Source organism: Eubalaena glacialis, chromosome 3, assembly GCF_028564815.1.
Source record: "Eubalaena glacialis isolate mEubGla1 chromosome 3, mEubGla1.1.hap2.+ XY, whole genome shotgun sequence".
Lineage (NCBI taxonomy): Eukaryota > Metazoa > Chordata > Mammalia > Artiodactyla > Balaenidae > Eubalaena > Eubalaena glacialis.
The window spans coordinates 139,984,059-139,999,071 of record NC_083718.1 but is presented as its reverse complement, the minus strand read 5'-3'; the positions used below and the strand labels follow the sequence as shown (position 1 = coordinate 139,999,071).

The 15,013-nt window shown below is 40.9% G+C and overlaps 1 protein-coding gene across 1 annotated transcript in view; it reads left to right on the top strand.

Annotated features, from left to right (window-relative positions):
• Nucleotides 1-15,013, top strand: part of ROR1 (receptor tyrosine kinase like orphan receptor 1) — a 392,893-nt gene that overhangs the window by 356,158 nt on the left and 21,722 nt on the right. The window contains exons 5-7 of the mRNA XM_061183952.1: nucleotides 1,272-1,399; nucleotides 3,507-3,824; nucleotides 5,091-5,336. Of these exons, the coding sequence (XP_061039935.1) occupies nucleotides 1,272-1,399; nucleotides 3,507-3,824; nucleotides 5,091-5,336 (692 nt within the window). The remainder of the gene's footprint in view (nucleotides 1-1,271; nucleotides 1,400-3,506; nucleotides 3,825-5,090; nucleotides 5,337-15,013) is intronic.

Sequence of the window (15,013 nt, the reverse complement as noted above, 5' to 3'; positions counted from 1 at the left end):
GTACTTTAGTAATAATTGTGTGTTACCCCAGTGTAGCACTTTTTAAAAGCTTTTACACAATTTGATAGGATCCTCATGACTGTGACTTACAGGGTCGAGAGGTCAATTATTAGCTTCATCTTATAGATAAGAAAACCATAGCTCAGAGGACTTGGGAGGTTGCGTAAGGATATGCAAATGTTAAATGTAGAAGGAGAATTGTGTTCTCCTGATTTTTGCTCTAAAGTACTTTAACTTGGAAGAAACCAAAGAGGAAAAATGATGCTTTGTTCAGATGATGTGTTGATTCCAGCCAGGTTAACGGAGGAGGAGCATCCAGGCGAGAAGTCCACCCATAAGCCTGGCAGGTAGCCTTCTGCTTGGCTTTGGTCTGCCTTTCAGAAGCAGATTGATATTCTGTACTCTGGTGTCTTGAGCTTATCATAGGCCCTTGTGGGAGGTTTTGGCCTCTGTCCTTTCAAGCTGAACCTGCCATCTTGGGTCCTAATCTCCAGCCTTAGATCTCCAGCCATTTGCCAGACTGTCACTAATCACATCACTTTCTGGTATCCCCTTGTCTTCAGAATAAAATCTCTGCCCTCCCTTTTATTATTGTCATTTGAGGCAGCAAAAATTTTTTAAAGATTATTTTTTTAAGTTTTAGGGGATTATGAAAGCAAGTATCCATTGGCATTTGCTCTGGATTTCCTGGGATTTAGTGACTCATTTGAAATTGTCCAGTCCATGGTTTGCCATGAACCTCTCTCTGCAGGGTGGAGAGATAGGTCTCAAGCAGGAGCCACGTAACTGGACTGCCCTCTGGTTTCTTTCCAGCTGCCCCCAGCTTCTCACCCCGTGGAGTCTCCTAACTGACATATCAGTCCGAGTGTATCTTGGGGATAACGCGCCCACGCCTTTGTAGCAAATGAAGAGGAAATAATCTGTGCTTAAAAAACAAAAAACTGTAGAACATGTGCCCAGATTTCCACCTCATTCCCTCTTTACTCTTACAACTACATCATCTTCCAGCCCACCACCAGCTGCGAAAATAAAAGTGTTTTCTCCCATATTTAAGGATGATTTTGTGCTTCAGGATGATTTTTCTGGGGGTGAAGGAAACTGGACCGACGTGACCAACAGATGTTTTAAACGATGGATGGAACTGAGGAAAAAGCCCAGTCTTTAGGCTACTGTGCCCGACTGCGCCCCCTAGTGACTGTCTGGGGCATCGCGCAGTCAGAGCCAACTGCAAGTGTGTACTGCACTCTCTAATGTCTGTGCTCTGTTTTTAGAGATGAGTACGAAGAAGATGGATTCTGTCAGCCGTACAGAGGGATTGCATGTGCAAGATTTATTGGCAACCGCACTGTCTATATGGAGTCTCTGCATATGCAAGGGGAAATAGAAAATCAGATCACAGGTAGGTAGCAATGAAATTATATTTATACGTGGCATAACAGTTTTTCTCACCAGAAGTTTTATTGAGCTCTTCTCTTGACAAAGGATTAGGCTAAGCATAGGGGTTAGGAGCAGGGCCATAAAGAAGCAGGAGATGCAATCTCTGCTCGGGAATTTACATTAGAATAATTTATTGAAGTTTGCCCTTAGAGGACAAGGAGGCTTTGAGAAGTCTCACATTCATTCCAACACTCCATAAATATTATTGGGTGCCTTTGGCATACCAGGACCTGGGCTGGGCACTGGGGATGTGATGCTGTGGGGAATAAGCCAGGTACCTTTCTGCCCTCACAGAGCTTACTGTTTGGAAGCAACATTGTGTCGACTGAAAGCGGATGAACTTAGAGTCCAGAATTCTGGATGCTAATCCCAATATTGCCATTACTGTGACTTTGGGGAAAGTCTCTTACTCTCCATGGAAATCTCTTTCTTTACCTGTGAAGTGAGTGAGGAGGCAAGATGATCATAGGTCTCTTCCTGCTCTAGCTTTCTCTATTTTACCCTTCACTTTTCTGAATTGAAAGTATCTTTTTAATGGAAATCTAATAGTGAAACAGTACCTAGCACACGTGAGGTACGTAGTGTCAGCACCTTGCACGATTTCGTACACCTAGTTCTGGTGGTTGCAGCCGCCTGTGCCTCTCCCATTAGTGTAGTTATTATGCCCCTGTGCCCTGTACCCTTGCAACACATTAAAATGGCCTTCCTGAAATTCTAATAAGGTTGCCAGCTTCAGCACTGAAAAATACAAGACACCCAGTTACATTTGATAATTTTTTAGTATGAGTATGTCCCAACTGTTTATCTGAAATTCACGTGTAACTGGGTCCTTTGTAGTTTATCTGGCAACTCTAGGATTTAAGAGAGGCAAGAACAAACCCAAGGCAGGCACACAGAACAGCCAACAGTCCAGAAACTATGTCCCGTGAGGACTTCGAAGGAACTAAGAGAGGGCCAGGGGAGCTATTTAACCCGAAGAAGCAACTGTAGGAAGATGTATTTGCCAATTGCGAAAGCCCTCAGGCTTTCAAGAGGAAAGACTCTGTGAAATTCCAGAGCAGAAGCAGGACTGATGGGGAGAAGCTATTGAAGAAACATTTCAACCTAGTAAAAGAACATTTGAACATACTTTTTACTAAGTATTCACAAAAATAAATGGGAGTTCTGATATAAATATTTGGTCACCCAATTATATTAATCCTCTCTTGGACATTTTCAATGGACATCATCTTACTGGAAAGTATTAACATTTTTTTTTAAATCCATTTAACTTTTTTAACACAGCATTTCCCAAACTTGTTTGGTTATGGAACCCCAACTTCTCAAACACTTTTAACATTCTACAGAATTAATGTTCTGAGGAACATACTTTGGGAAACAGTGTACTAACAACCTCTTAGGCTGCCTTGTGAGTATAAGCTCCTTGTCAGTAGAGGTATGCAAAGGCTAGTGCTCTTTTTGTACAGGGATAAGAGGTTAGGCTAAGTGACCACTAATATTCGATAATACACACTGGAACAACTGAGTTGTGCTCTTCGAGAACTTCCAAATGAGTTGCCTCATTTTCAGAAGATGGAATAGAAAGTATTCAAGCCACAAAGAAATTAAACAAGTTACCCAAAGTCATCCAGCAACTCAGAGGCAAGACACAGAACTAAATCCTGTGATCGGGCTCAGTCACTGCATAAAGCAAGTTCTGCCCTGCAGCTGTCAAATGTTTTAGAAGCCTCACAAAACTAATAAAAAGTACCGGATGAAACACTAAGTTCTGTTGCTTTGTAGTAAAAATGAAAAATATATTGTACTTTAACCTAATTAATTCTTTTTATTAGGAAATGGTACATATGTAACTTAATCCTGTTTTTTTAACTTTGTAGTCAAAATTATTTTTTTCAAGCCAGTGAAAGTAAGCTGCTTAGACATCTGAAATGAATCTCCTTCTCTTGGCCTTGTCTGTTTGAGCACAGCAGATTCTTTCCAATGTGTGTTTACATCTGATATCTGTTGACTAGATAACCGGGGGAGATAAACCCTGCCCCTGGGAGTTAATAATTCTGTTTGTTTTCCAGCTGCCTTCACCATGATCGGCACCTCCAGTCACTTGTCTGATAAGTGTTCTCAGTTCGCCATTCCTTCCCTGTGCCACTACGCCTTCCCATACTGTGATGAAACCTCATCTGTCCCAAAGCCCCGGGACTTGTGTCGCGATGAATGTGAAATCCTGGAAAATGTCCTGTGTCAAACAGAATACATTTTTGCGAGATCAAATCCCATGATTCTGATGAGGCTGAAACTGCCAAACTGTGAAGATCTCCCCCAGCCAGAGAGCCCCGAAGCTGCAAATTGTATCCGGATTGGAATTCCCATGGCAGATCCTATAAATAAAAGTAAGTGGTAGCCCCTGACCTTCTGTGCTGCCTCGGGGGCCAGCAACCCCATGAAAACTGGATCTTGATCCCTAGTAATGATTCGTGTTGATAGTCAGATTACCTTCCAATGGGCCAAATACTGTGTGGGGCTGAGCATTCAGCGGTGGCTTAGATGCAGTGCCTATCTTCAAGATGTTGCATGACGATGATAATTTTAAAATATGGCTTCTGGTTCCTTAATAACTTAAAAATAGAATTGCCATATGTCCCAGCAATGCCACTCCTGGGTATATACCCAAAAGAATTGAAAACAGGTGTTCAAACAAAAACTTGTACAGAAAGGTTCATAACAGCTCTATTCACCACAGCTAAAAGGTGGAAACAGCCCAAATGTCCACCAGTAGGTGAGTAGATAAATACATTGTGGTATATCCGCATAATGAAATATTATTCATCCATAAAAAGGAGTAAAATCCTGTTACATGCTATAACATGGCATGAACCTTGAAAATACTGTCATAGAAGGAAGCCAGACACCATTGTATGAGTCCATTTATATGAAATATCCAGAGTAGACAACTCCATAGAGATAGAAAGCAGATTAATGGTTGCCAGGGGCAGGGGGAAGGGGAGAGTGGGCAGTGACTGCTTAAGAAGCATAGAGTTTCTTTGGGGGATAATATAAGTGTTCTAGGATGAGATAGAGGTGAAGGTTGCACAATATTTTGAATGTTCTAAATGCACTAGTGGTAAATTGTATGATATGTGTATTGTGCCACAATTTAAAAAATATGTATATGGAGGCTTACCTCCATCCTCCTTCCTCTCACCTCCATGAAACAAAAGACTGTTTTTCTGTGCATTTCCCATGTGCATTGGCATGGCAATGGCCCTAACCCCTGTCAGAAACCCATAGTGCCCTGCTGCTAACTAACATTTTCTGAGAACTAGATTCTTTATTACAGGACTCATGTGCAGAAATGGAAAAAACAGTCCCTGCACCATTCACTAGGAAATGACTCCTGTGCCCCCAGGTCCCGCCCCAGTTCTGATTCTTTTCTGTGTTCAATATCAAAAATACTTGTGGAGGACTGGTTTTCTTCCTGAAGCATAAGCTGTAAATCCTCCCAGGAATGTCACTGCAAGGCCCGCTCTGTGTCCCATCAGGGAATCCTCGGCCATGAGGGTAATCGCACGTCCTCCCTCCAGAAACTGCTGGCTGGGAGCTCCAGCACCTCCTCTGCTTCTCTCTCACAGTTTGGGCTCTTCTTCTGTGTATTTCAGATCACAAGTGCTATAACAGCACAGGTGTGGACTACCGGGGAACTGTCAGTGTGACCAAATCAGGGCGCCAGTGCCAGCCGTGGAATTCCCAGTACCCACACACACACACCTTCACCGCCCTCCGCTTCCCAGAGCTGAACGGAGGGCACTCCTACTGCCGCAACCCAGGGAATCAGAAGGAAGCTCCCTGGTGCTTCACCTTGGATGAAAACTATAAGTCTGACCTGTGCGACATCCCAGCATGTGGTAAATACCGTCATTGCCTTTAAAGGATTCAGTCACTTTGAAAGATCCCCACTCCATGCCCCTTCCCTTAGGAGAATCGTGTAAGGGGACAAAGGAGATTGATAGTGTTTGTTTGATCTCACACTGTTTCTAGGATAGATAAACCTTGCTGCTTTGACGTAAAACACGTTTTAGGGTACCAAAGCACACTCTCAAGGAGGAAACTGCTTTTATCCCTGCAGCCTTTGTGTTAGTGAGTATAACAGGCACCGTCTCTCCAGAAGTACAGCTTATCACCATCATTCATGTAGTGAAAGGTGTTACACACGATGGTCCGGGTCCAAGTGTACCTTTTTTAGCACAACAGGTGTATTGGAAGCAGAAAGAGAACACCCACAAGGGAGGATGAATCTATAGCCATTACTCAGTGATCCAAGGCAACCTGTGGATAAACTGTGTCCTTTGTCTCATTCTTTTATACTGCAGAAGTATAGAAAGAAAATGAAATTTCTGAATCAGTTTGTTCCTTTTTCTAGAAAATGTTTGGAAGGTAGGAGAAAGAGAATGCAAATGCTGCTGATACCTGGAGTTTCAGACTATTTTGGAACTGATTCATCTTCCTGATCCTAGTTCTATTGATAATGTCACCTGAGTTTCCCAGGCATAGTGGGAGAGTCAGGATGTCACAGGAAAACCACACCGGTAAAATGGAGCTAATAATGATATACATCCAGGGTTTATTGAGAGAATAAATGAGTTGATAACTGGAAAACTCTACGATGTCTGGAAGATAATAAATGTTTAATAAATATTTTCTAGTGTAATTATTATATAGTCAATATATAAAGAGGAATTTATTATAATTAGTATGTAGTCTTCACATATAGAGGAATGCTTGCTCTCAGTTTAGCAAATATTATTTGAGCCCACTATGGAGTAGGGAGGGTGAAAAAGGAAGAAAATATGATTCATGTTACAATCGCAATGCAGTGTGTGTGATACGGTAGAAGTTAGCACAAATGCTGTGGAGTAAAGAAGAGGAAGCTAAAACATACTACAGAGGTCATTAGGAAAAAGTAATAAAAATATTAAAAGAACCCTTAGTGATAAAAATTTGGGAAACTATTATACTACAGTTTCATTCTTACATGTTACCTGTTACCACGGTATCTTTTCCTGCAAAATGGTTTTATAGATGGTTAAACATACTCAGTTTGAGAAAGAGGTAAGCAGACCCTTTTTGTGTCGCTGGGCTTTAAAATGCCTTCATATGCAGCATAAAGAACGAATTATGAAGTTAACTCTTCCAGAGCCACCATTGGAAACATCAAAGCAAATTATCCTGTATTTTTTAAATGGTTTGCACTTAAAATTTATGACTTTTCCCACGTGCTATATTCAACATTAATAGGAAAGGAATAAAATAAAATGTAGATTTATAATCATTTACTTAGTTGCCCCATCCCTTCTCCTACACCAGGTAGGTGTGAAGATTTGCAAGAGAGCCAGGGATAAAAGCAATACTTACTGAGCATTTCCCATGTGCCAGGCATCATTCTTAGAGTTTCAGAGGCTTTATTTATAATAAGGGGGTTAAGAGGGTTAAGAATACCCTCACGTTGTGACAGGTATTCTTAACCCTGTGCTGCCAAGGAAGAAACAGAGGCTCAGAGAGCAACAGAGTCACCCCGCTAGTCTGTCTGACTCCAAACTCATCTTCCTGCTACTCCACTGTGCTGTCTCAGGAGACTGATGTGTGTCCTTAAGGAAACCAAATGAATTATTTTAAGGAAGAAACACATTGTTTACTCGACTCTGGGTGAACACCGTTGTCCTTTAGGTGACTTCTGACCCTTAATTTCCAACTATAATCCTCATCAGAAGTAGGGAGATAATCAGACATAGAGAACAGACTTGTGGTTGCCAGGGGGGAGGGGGATGGGGGAGGGAAGAATTGGGAGTTTGGGATTAGCAGATGCAAACTAGTATACATAGGGTTGGATAAACAACAAGGTCCTACTCTGTAGCACAGGGAACTATATTCAATACCCTATGAAAAAGAATGTATACCAATATATGTATATCTGAGTCACTTGGCTATAGAGCAGAAATTAACACAACATTGTAAATCAACTATGCTTGAATACAATTTTTAAAAATAAAATAAAAATAAAGAAGTAGGGAGATAATTTGCTCATAAACTGGAAGATTTGTTGATAATCGGATTCAAGCTTTATTACAATTAGTTTAAGTCAAGATTCGAAATGATACCTAAAAAAAGTATTGCTTTCCATTTCAACGGTGTTCCTAAAGCAGTCAGACCAAACACACTCTCCAAAAGATGAAAGAAACCCTTGAACAGTCTTTCAGACTGTGGACACAGAAGGAATGACCACCTATATTACCTACCATGTGCCTGCACGGTGCTTTGTGCTTTACATCTTCATCTCCATTTAAAACTCATCACCACGCTATGGGACAGATGTTATTAACATATCCCACCAAGGTTCAGAAGGGTTAAAGGACTAGTCTAAATGAGACAACTCATGGGATTGGACCTTGAACCCTCGTCTATTTGCACATAGCTCTGACCAAACTCAAAGCCTGCACTCTTTCCCCAGACACTCTGCTGTTTCCCATTTAAAGATTTTTCAGAAATAAATAAAAGAGTGACAATAGGCTCAACCTCTGGATTTCAGTATATTGAGTCCCATAACATGATATGACATCTAAACATGTTCCCTCGCTGATGAAGAATTCCATCATAGTATTGCTCAGTATATTATTATAGTATTAATCAGTACAGTGATGTTGGAAACCCTAAGATATTTCTTTTTGAATATCAATCTGCATAATTCTGAGGACTGGTTAATTCTAGTCATATGAGAGATAAATTTAGATGAAAGTTAAATCTGCAGATAACAAGCCAGTTTTCACCACTTACAATAAAACTTTTTTTAAAAAGACATTTTCATTTCATTTGGAAAGAAAACAGTTCCTTTTGAATTCTTCAGGCCAAGCCACAAATACATCCATTAAAGGAACAGGGAATCCTTGACATGTGATAATAAGAAGCTGCTGAGAGGCCAGCGGCTCCCCAGGGTATGAAATAAAGAAGAGAGCAGGTCGGCATCAGCTGTTGCTCCAAGGCAAGGCTTCTTGTAACTGCCCCTTGATAGCCCACCTCTAACAAAATAATCATACTAGAATCCTACTTTTATAACATTTCGTTAGAGCATTTGATTTTTTTTCTCATTTCATCCTTACAAAAATCATAAAAGATAAAGCAGGAATTTCCTGCCCTACTTTAACATATGGGACAACCAAGGCCCAGGGAAGTGGTAGGACTGACCCAAGAACACAAATTAGGTAACAGAAACCAGGTTTCTGGTTCAGGCCCAGGTTCCCTAGGGCCACTCACTGCTGTTTGTTCTGTACCAGTGGTTCTCAAACAGGGACAGTTTTGCCTTCCAGGGTGCATTTGGCAATATCTAGAGATATTTTGGTCATCGCAGCTGGGTGGGGTTGGGGGATGCTACTGGCATCTATTGTGTAGAGGCCAGGGATGCTACTAAACATCCCAGAGTGCACGGAACAGCCCTCACGAAGAATTATCCAGCCCAGAACGCCAGTAGTGCCAGGTTTGGGGAACCCTGAGACTGAAAAAGAATTATACAATTTAGACTATAGAATATAGCATATTGCATATACTGTATAAATTATACAATTTAGACTATAGAATAACAATATTAAACAACAGTTAACATTTACTGAGTACTTACCAAAAGCCACTATGCAAAGAGTTTTTTACGCATTATCTCATATATAATAGTTCTATAACTGTATGAGTTGAGTTTTATTCTACCCAAGAAGAGAAAAATGTGACTTAGGTTAAATAACTTGTCCAAGGCCACATGGTTAATAAGAAGTAGACCCAGGACTCAGAGCTATAGCCAGTCTTGTAAATTCTATGATTTATATATGTGTGTGAGTATTTCTGTGTTTATGTATACAAATAGGTAGGTAGGTAAGTAGGTAGATGGATGGATAGATGATAGATAGATGATAAATAGATTGATAGAGATACTGAGAATAAGTCTGCATCTTATAATGAGGTGTAAGCTGTGGGGCATATCTGAAATGAGTTCTTTTCCTCCTTCCTCTCAAATGGGATGGAGTCTCATGGGAATGTTCCTGCATTCTTTGTTAAGTCAAAGTTAAGGAGGTTTCAAAATCTCCATGGGGTTTCTCATTTTCCTACTGATATCTTTTGTTTTCATTTCAACTAAGTAAGGCTAAAAGAAGTATAGACCTAATTAAATGCAGAATGTGAGCATTTGTTGTACTTTCTAGAATAAAGGCACTTGAGAACAGTCTGCCCCAGATTGTTTTATCTGTGAACTTTTACTCTAAGACAGAACATAAAATTAAACACAACCAAATATGTCTGCTGTGAATTCTGGGAATTGGCTCAGCTAGGGCTGTATGCGTGTGCCCAGGCAGTGCCTGGAAAAAGCGAAAGAACAAAAGATAGTTTGAGCCAGACGTGACCTCTCACCTTCCCTGTCTTTTCTTTCCTATCCCAGGCATCCAGCAATTAGAATGGTTATTATTTATTCATTCACTTACTGAAACCAATATGTGTTGAACTTCTACTACACTTTAGATTTTGCTAACAAGCCACGCCCTCGTGTAGCTTACAATCTAGTGGAAGAATCAGATGAAAAAAATACAAATCACATTAAGCACTGTCTTACAGTTCCCAGCGTTAATGTGTGCTGTTATGTGCTTTTCTGTTTGTGCCATGATGTCTGCTGTTGGTTGAACGCTGTGCTAAGTTCTTTACAGCAGCATCTGGCCTGTGACTTAGCTGATGCTCAATAGAATGTGCTGAGTTAACCCTCATAATAACCACAGGTTAAAGGTATCTCCTCCATTTTACTGATGGAGAAGCTGAGACAATGTTATTTTTACTAAAGCGAAGATCAGATCCACAGGACTCAAGGTCCAGCCTCTGTCCACCATGCTACAGCAACTTAAAGGACACATTCTAGCTTATTCACAGGAATAAACATTCCTTTATAATTTTCCTCTTCCCTTTGATCCATATGAGCTCTCTAGGTCTTTGATTTTCTTATCTGAAGCTGCACAGATGCAGGAATGGAGCCCCCAGCCACAAGACATCTACTCTGAGACCCCAGGGTGCTCTACTTAGCCTCAGCCTGATCGGGACTAGGTCCCCCGGCAGCTCCACCCAGGCCTCACAGCGTTCGTCCTTTTCCCGTTAAGTCCTAGATCTCCTCCCTTCCTGGCAGCCCCAGGTCCCCAGTCCTTTGGCCATCTTCTGTGAGATCCTGCCTGCAAACCTTCATTCACTACGCTCTCACCTCTAGTCACTGTGGCCACCTTCCAAGCCAAATACTGGGGGCTGGGTGGAAACAAAGTCGAAAAAGAAACATTTGCCTATGTTCTTTCCAGCTGGCACCTAGGCACACCTCCTAGCTTCACAGCTTCACTGTAGCCCTTATCATTGCTTTTCTGCACAGCCCTGAGTGGAGAACTGTGGAAAATGTCTGTTTCTTTGGGAGCTCCTTTTGCAATGACCTAGCCATTTGCCCTTGTCCGTATTCTACCACATAACTTATATTCTGTCTGTCTCCCCAACTAATTGAGATCCCCTATTTGTTTCTTTCTTGAATTGTATGGGGAGGCGGAACCTTGATTACATTCACGTTTTCATATTCAAACCTTGGCCCTTTATTTCACTCTAGATAAGTCCTGAGCCACAGTTCTTCCACTAGCCAGGCCAGCATGTCTGATTCACCTCTAATTAAAGGTTTCTCCATCTACCAAACAAGCAGAACTTCCAAACAGCAGTAGAGTAAGTCCCTTACATATGAACCTTCAGGTTGTGAACTTTCAAAGATGCAAACTCGCGTTCCATCAGCGTCAGGCGTGAGTGAAATCGCAGCTTGCCCTCCGTCTCCTATTGCTGACGATCCTTCAGCTCTACCATCTCCCACCTCCTCTCCCTCCTCCAGTCAGTAACTCTTCTTGCCTGTTCACTCGATGCCAGCCCCTGGATGCCAGCTGTTGAACTGTACTACTGTACTTTTCAAGGTACTGTAAGATTAAAAATGTTTTCTTTATTTTCTGTGTTTGTTTTTAATATATTATTTGTGTGAAAAGTATTATAAACCTATTACAGTACAGTACTATATAGCCGATTGTGTTAGTTGGGTACCTAAGCTAACTTTGTTGGACTTATGTACAAATTGGACTTACGAACGTGCTCTCAGAACGGAACACGTTTGTATGTAGGGGACTTACTGTGTTGTTTTTACACCTAAACCAGCTTCACCGAAGAGTACCCATTGATAAGAAAGTAGTGAACCATTTGGCTCCATTTGGAGTTTTCATACCTGGCCTGTTGCTTTTGTATTTCCTTTTAAGTCCTTGCCTTGCAACGGTTTGCCAAAGGGCACGTTGCCCAGTTCTGTGCCTGAATAGCCCTGACTTGTCCCATAACCTTACAAACACCCACCCTGGGTTCTGCTTTGTCACAAACCATTTTCTCCAACGTGGTGGTTTACAGTTTGGGGCAAGGCAGATGTTTTCCAGATTGCGAACATTGCAGTTTTTAACTCACTCTGTCAGCAGCCTTCTCCCATATTTCACAGAAGACCTGTTGTAAGGCAATTTGTCTTTCAGCCATTTCTTCAAACCAAAATTGAACATTACAGTGAATTGGATGGTGGGGAGGGGGGAAGGAGGTAGGAGGAAGGAATAAGGTACTGCTTTGTATAGTCTGAAGTTTTCCGGAAGAGTTATTTTTGTGCTACAGAGATTTTCAAGATGTACTTTGGTCTCCAGTCTTTATATATTTTCGACAAAGTAAAGAACAATAGTTACCGAAAACTTATAACTGAGTCATGTTCCATAAACATTTTTCACCATGAAATAATTTTCTCTCAAAAGTTTTTTTATTGTCCCCAGTATGCATTGAGTCATTTACCCAGTGTGTCAGCTACTCTAGCAATAAGCTTTTGGAAGCCCTTAACTCTTTGGGCCCACTACCATGCCAATAGGAAGTGCTCCTCATCATCTTGGACTTTTGGTGACAGAATTCTGCTATAACACCACAATGATTGTTGTTATTGGCTTTGCATCAGTCAAGATTCTGGCAGGAAACAAAAGGTACAGGCAAATAGACTAAGAATTTTATAAAGAGATTGTTTTTAAAGGTGTTGGCAGAGTTGGGGTAAACCAATGAGGTACAGGACCTGGGGCTAGCAGGAGTGGGAAGCATTACCATTCTAGGCCTGGAGAGTCAAGGGAATGAGCGGTTACCCCTCCCCATAGAGTACAGCTGAGGCTGAAGAGAGGGCTGTCCGGTGTGTGCTGTGGCCTTTGGTGGAGGGATGCAGAACACACCAACCCTACTCTCTCTTCTTGCCCTGGGGTTCTTCTTATCATACCAATGCCTCCTATCAGCTGGACCTAACTGGAAGCCAGAGTCCATTACTCCTGTACCTAGAGGTCAGCCTCAGCATAGAGCTGGATAAAAAAGGACTAAGACTGGATCTGGTGAGCTGAGGACACTCAGGGAAAATATTCATCACTGGCTTTAAATCAATTGCTTCGTAAGAGAGTCCGAAGTTCAGTAGGGGTCTAAATAAGGTATGTCAGTCAACTCAGTTTATAAAATCAGAGAATCTTGAGAGGAACGTAGAAGTCAATCAGCCTCTGCTTGAACATGCCAGAGACCTCCAGAGACAGGGATATCTCTCTACACCAAAGTGATTATGGGGTGGCTCCCCTCGCTCAAAATCTGCCTTTGTATGCCAGAAACTAAAACTTGTATGTGAAATCTCCTGAATTTTTTTTAAAAATGTGAGCCACTAATTCAAACTGGCGGTGGGGGAAAGCCTAGTAAGGAACAAGTGTATTTACTAGATCTGGTTTTTAACCTCTTGTGTCATTTCTCATCCAAATTTGAAGACATCTATTGCATCCTTCATTCGATTTTTTTCTTTGGTCTAAAGAGCATGTAGCTCTTCCCACCTTTCCTTACCCATCCTCCTCCTCCTCCTCCTCTGGATGTTTCTTGCTCCTTCAAAGTCCTTCTTAAAAACATGACTCTTAGAGTAGAAAACTTTTGATGTCTTTTAACCAGAACCGACCAGAAGAGGACCATGATGTTCTCGACCATGACTCAGTCCTGCCAATGAAGGGTATTTCGTTGCTATAATGCCATCTATGAAAATTTTTTGAGCAATTTCATCATGCTGTTGTTGGGTCCAACTGAGCCTTCAAGTCTTCACTAAAACTTACTAGTCTTCTTTTGTTTGTTCATTTGTCTTTAATTTGGTTACCTCAAAAATTATTTAGTAGATTTGCTGAATCATGGACTTCTCTAAGCAGGGTCTTTAACCTAACTCCAAGCTATCATATTTATTTGTAAAATTTCAACTGTTGGTTTAAGGGTCATTATTTTAGCCTGTTGCGTATGAATCTCTAAAATTTTATTTCTATAGTCAATTAGGTATCTTTCCTAGATTCAGGCCATTTTCAAGTTTGATAAGCACATCACCATCAAGTAGTTGATGACAGTGTTGAACAGGCAGGTTCTCTCAAGGATAGCCTTCTATAATTTGATGTTGTTTTGCTGATTAACACTGTTAGGGTACAGCCATGTGGTGAAGTACAAAACCATCTATTGATATTATTATCTAGCCCTCCATCTTTTGTCCATAAGGATATCATACATCACCTGATCAAATGCTTTGCTAAAGTTTAACTGTGCTTGGTCTACCACTCCAAAATAATCCTATCAGAGATGAAAGACATTTAATTTTATAAAACCTATTGGATTTTGGAACTTAAAAAATTAGCTCAACTAAAAAGTGGGCAAAGGACTTAAATAGACATTCCTCCAAAGATGATATACAAATGGACGAGCATATAAGAATATGCTCAACATCACTTATAAAGATTAAAGTAATTAAAGAAATGCAAATCAGAGCTACAATAAGATCTCACCTCATACCCATGAAGATGGCCACTATCAAAAAATAGAACATAGCAAATGTTAGCAAAGATGTGGAGAAATTAGAACCATTTTGCACTGAAGGTAGGAAGGCAAAATGTTGTAGCTACTATAGAGAAGAGTATGGATATTTCTCAAAAAGTAAAAAATAGAATTACCATATGATCCAGCAATCCCACTTCTGGGTATACATCTAAAAGAACTGAAAGCAGGATCTCAAAAAGATATTTGCACACCCACGTTCATTGTAGCATTATTCACAATAGCCGAGAGTAGGAAGCAAGCCAAATGCCCACCAGTGGACGAATGGATTAAAAAAATGTGGTGTACACATACAGTGGAGCATTATTCAGCCTTAAAAAAGAAGGAAGTCTTGTCACATGCAACAACATCGATGAACCTTGAGGAGATTATACTGAGTGAAACAAGCCAACAAAAAGACAAATACTATATGATTCCACTTATATGAGGTATCTAAGGTAGTCCAATTCCTAGAAACAAAAAGTAGAATGGTGGTTGCCAGGGTCTTGGGGGAGGCGGAAATGGAGAGTTGTTGTTCAATGAGTATGGAGTTTCAGTTTTGCAAAAAGAAAAAGTTCTGGAGATCTTCTGTACAACAGTGTGACTATACTTCACACTACTGAAATGT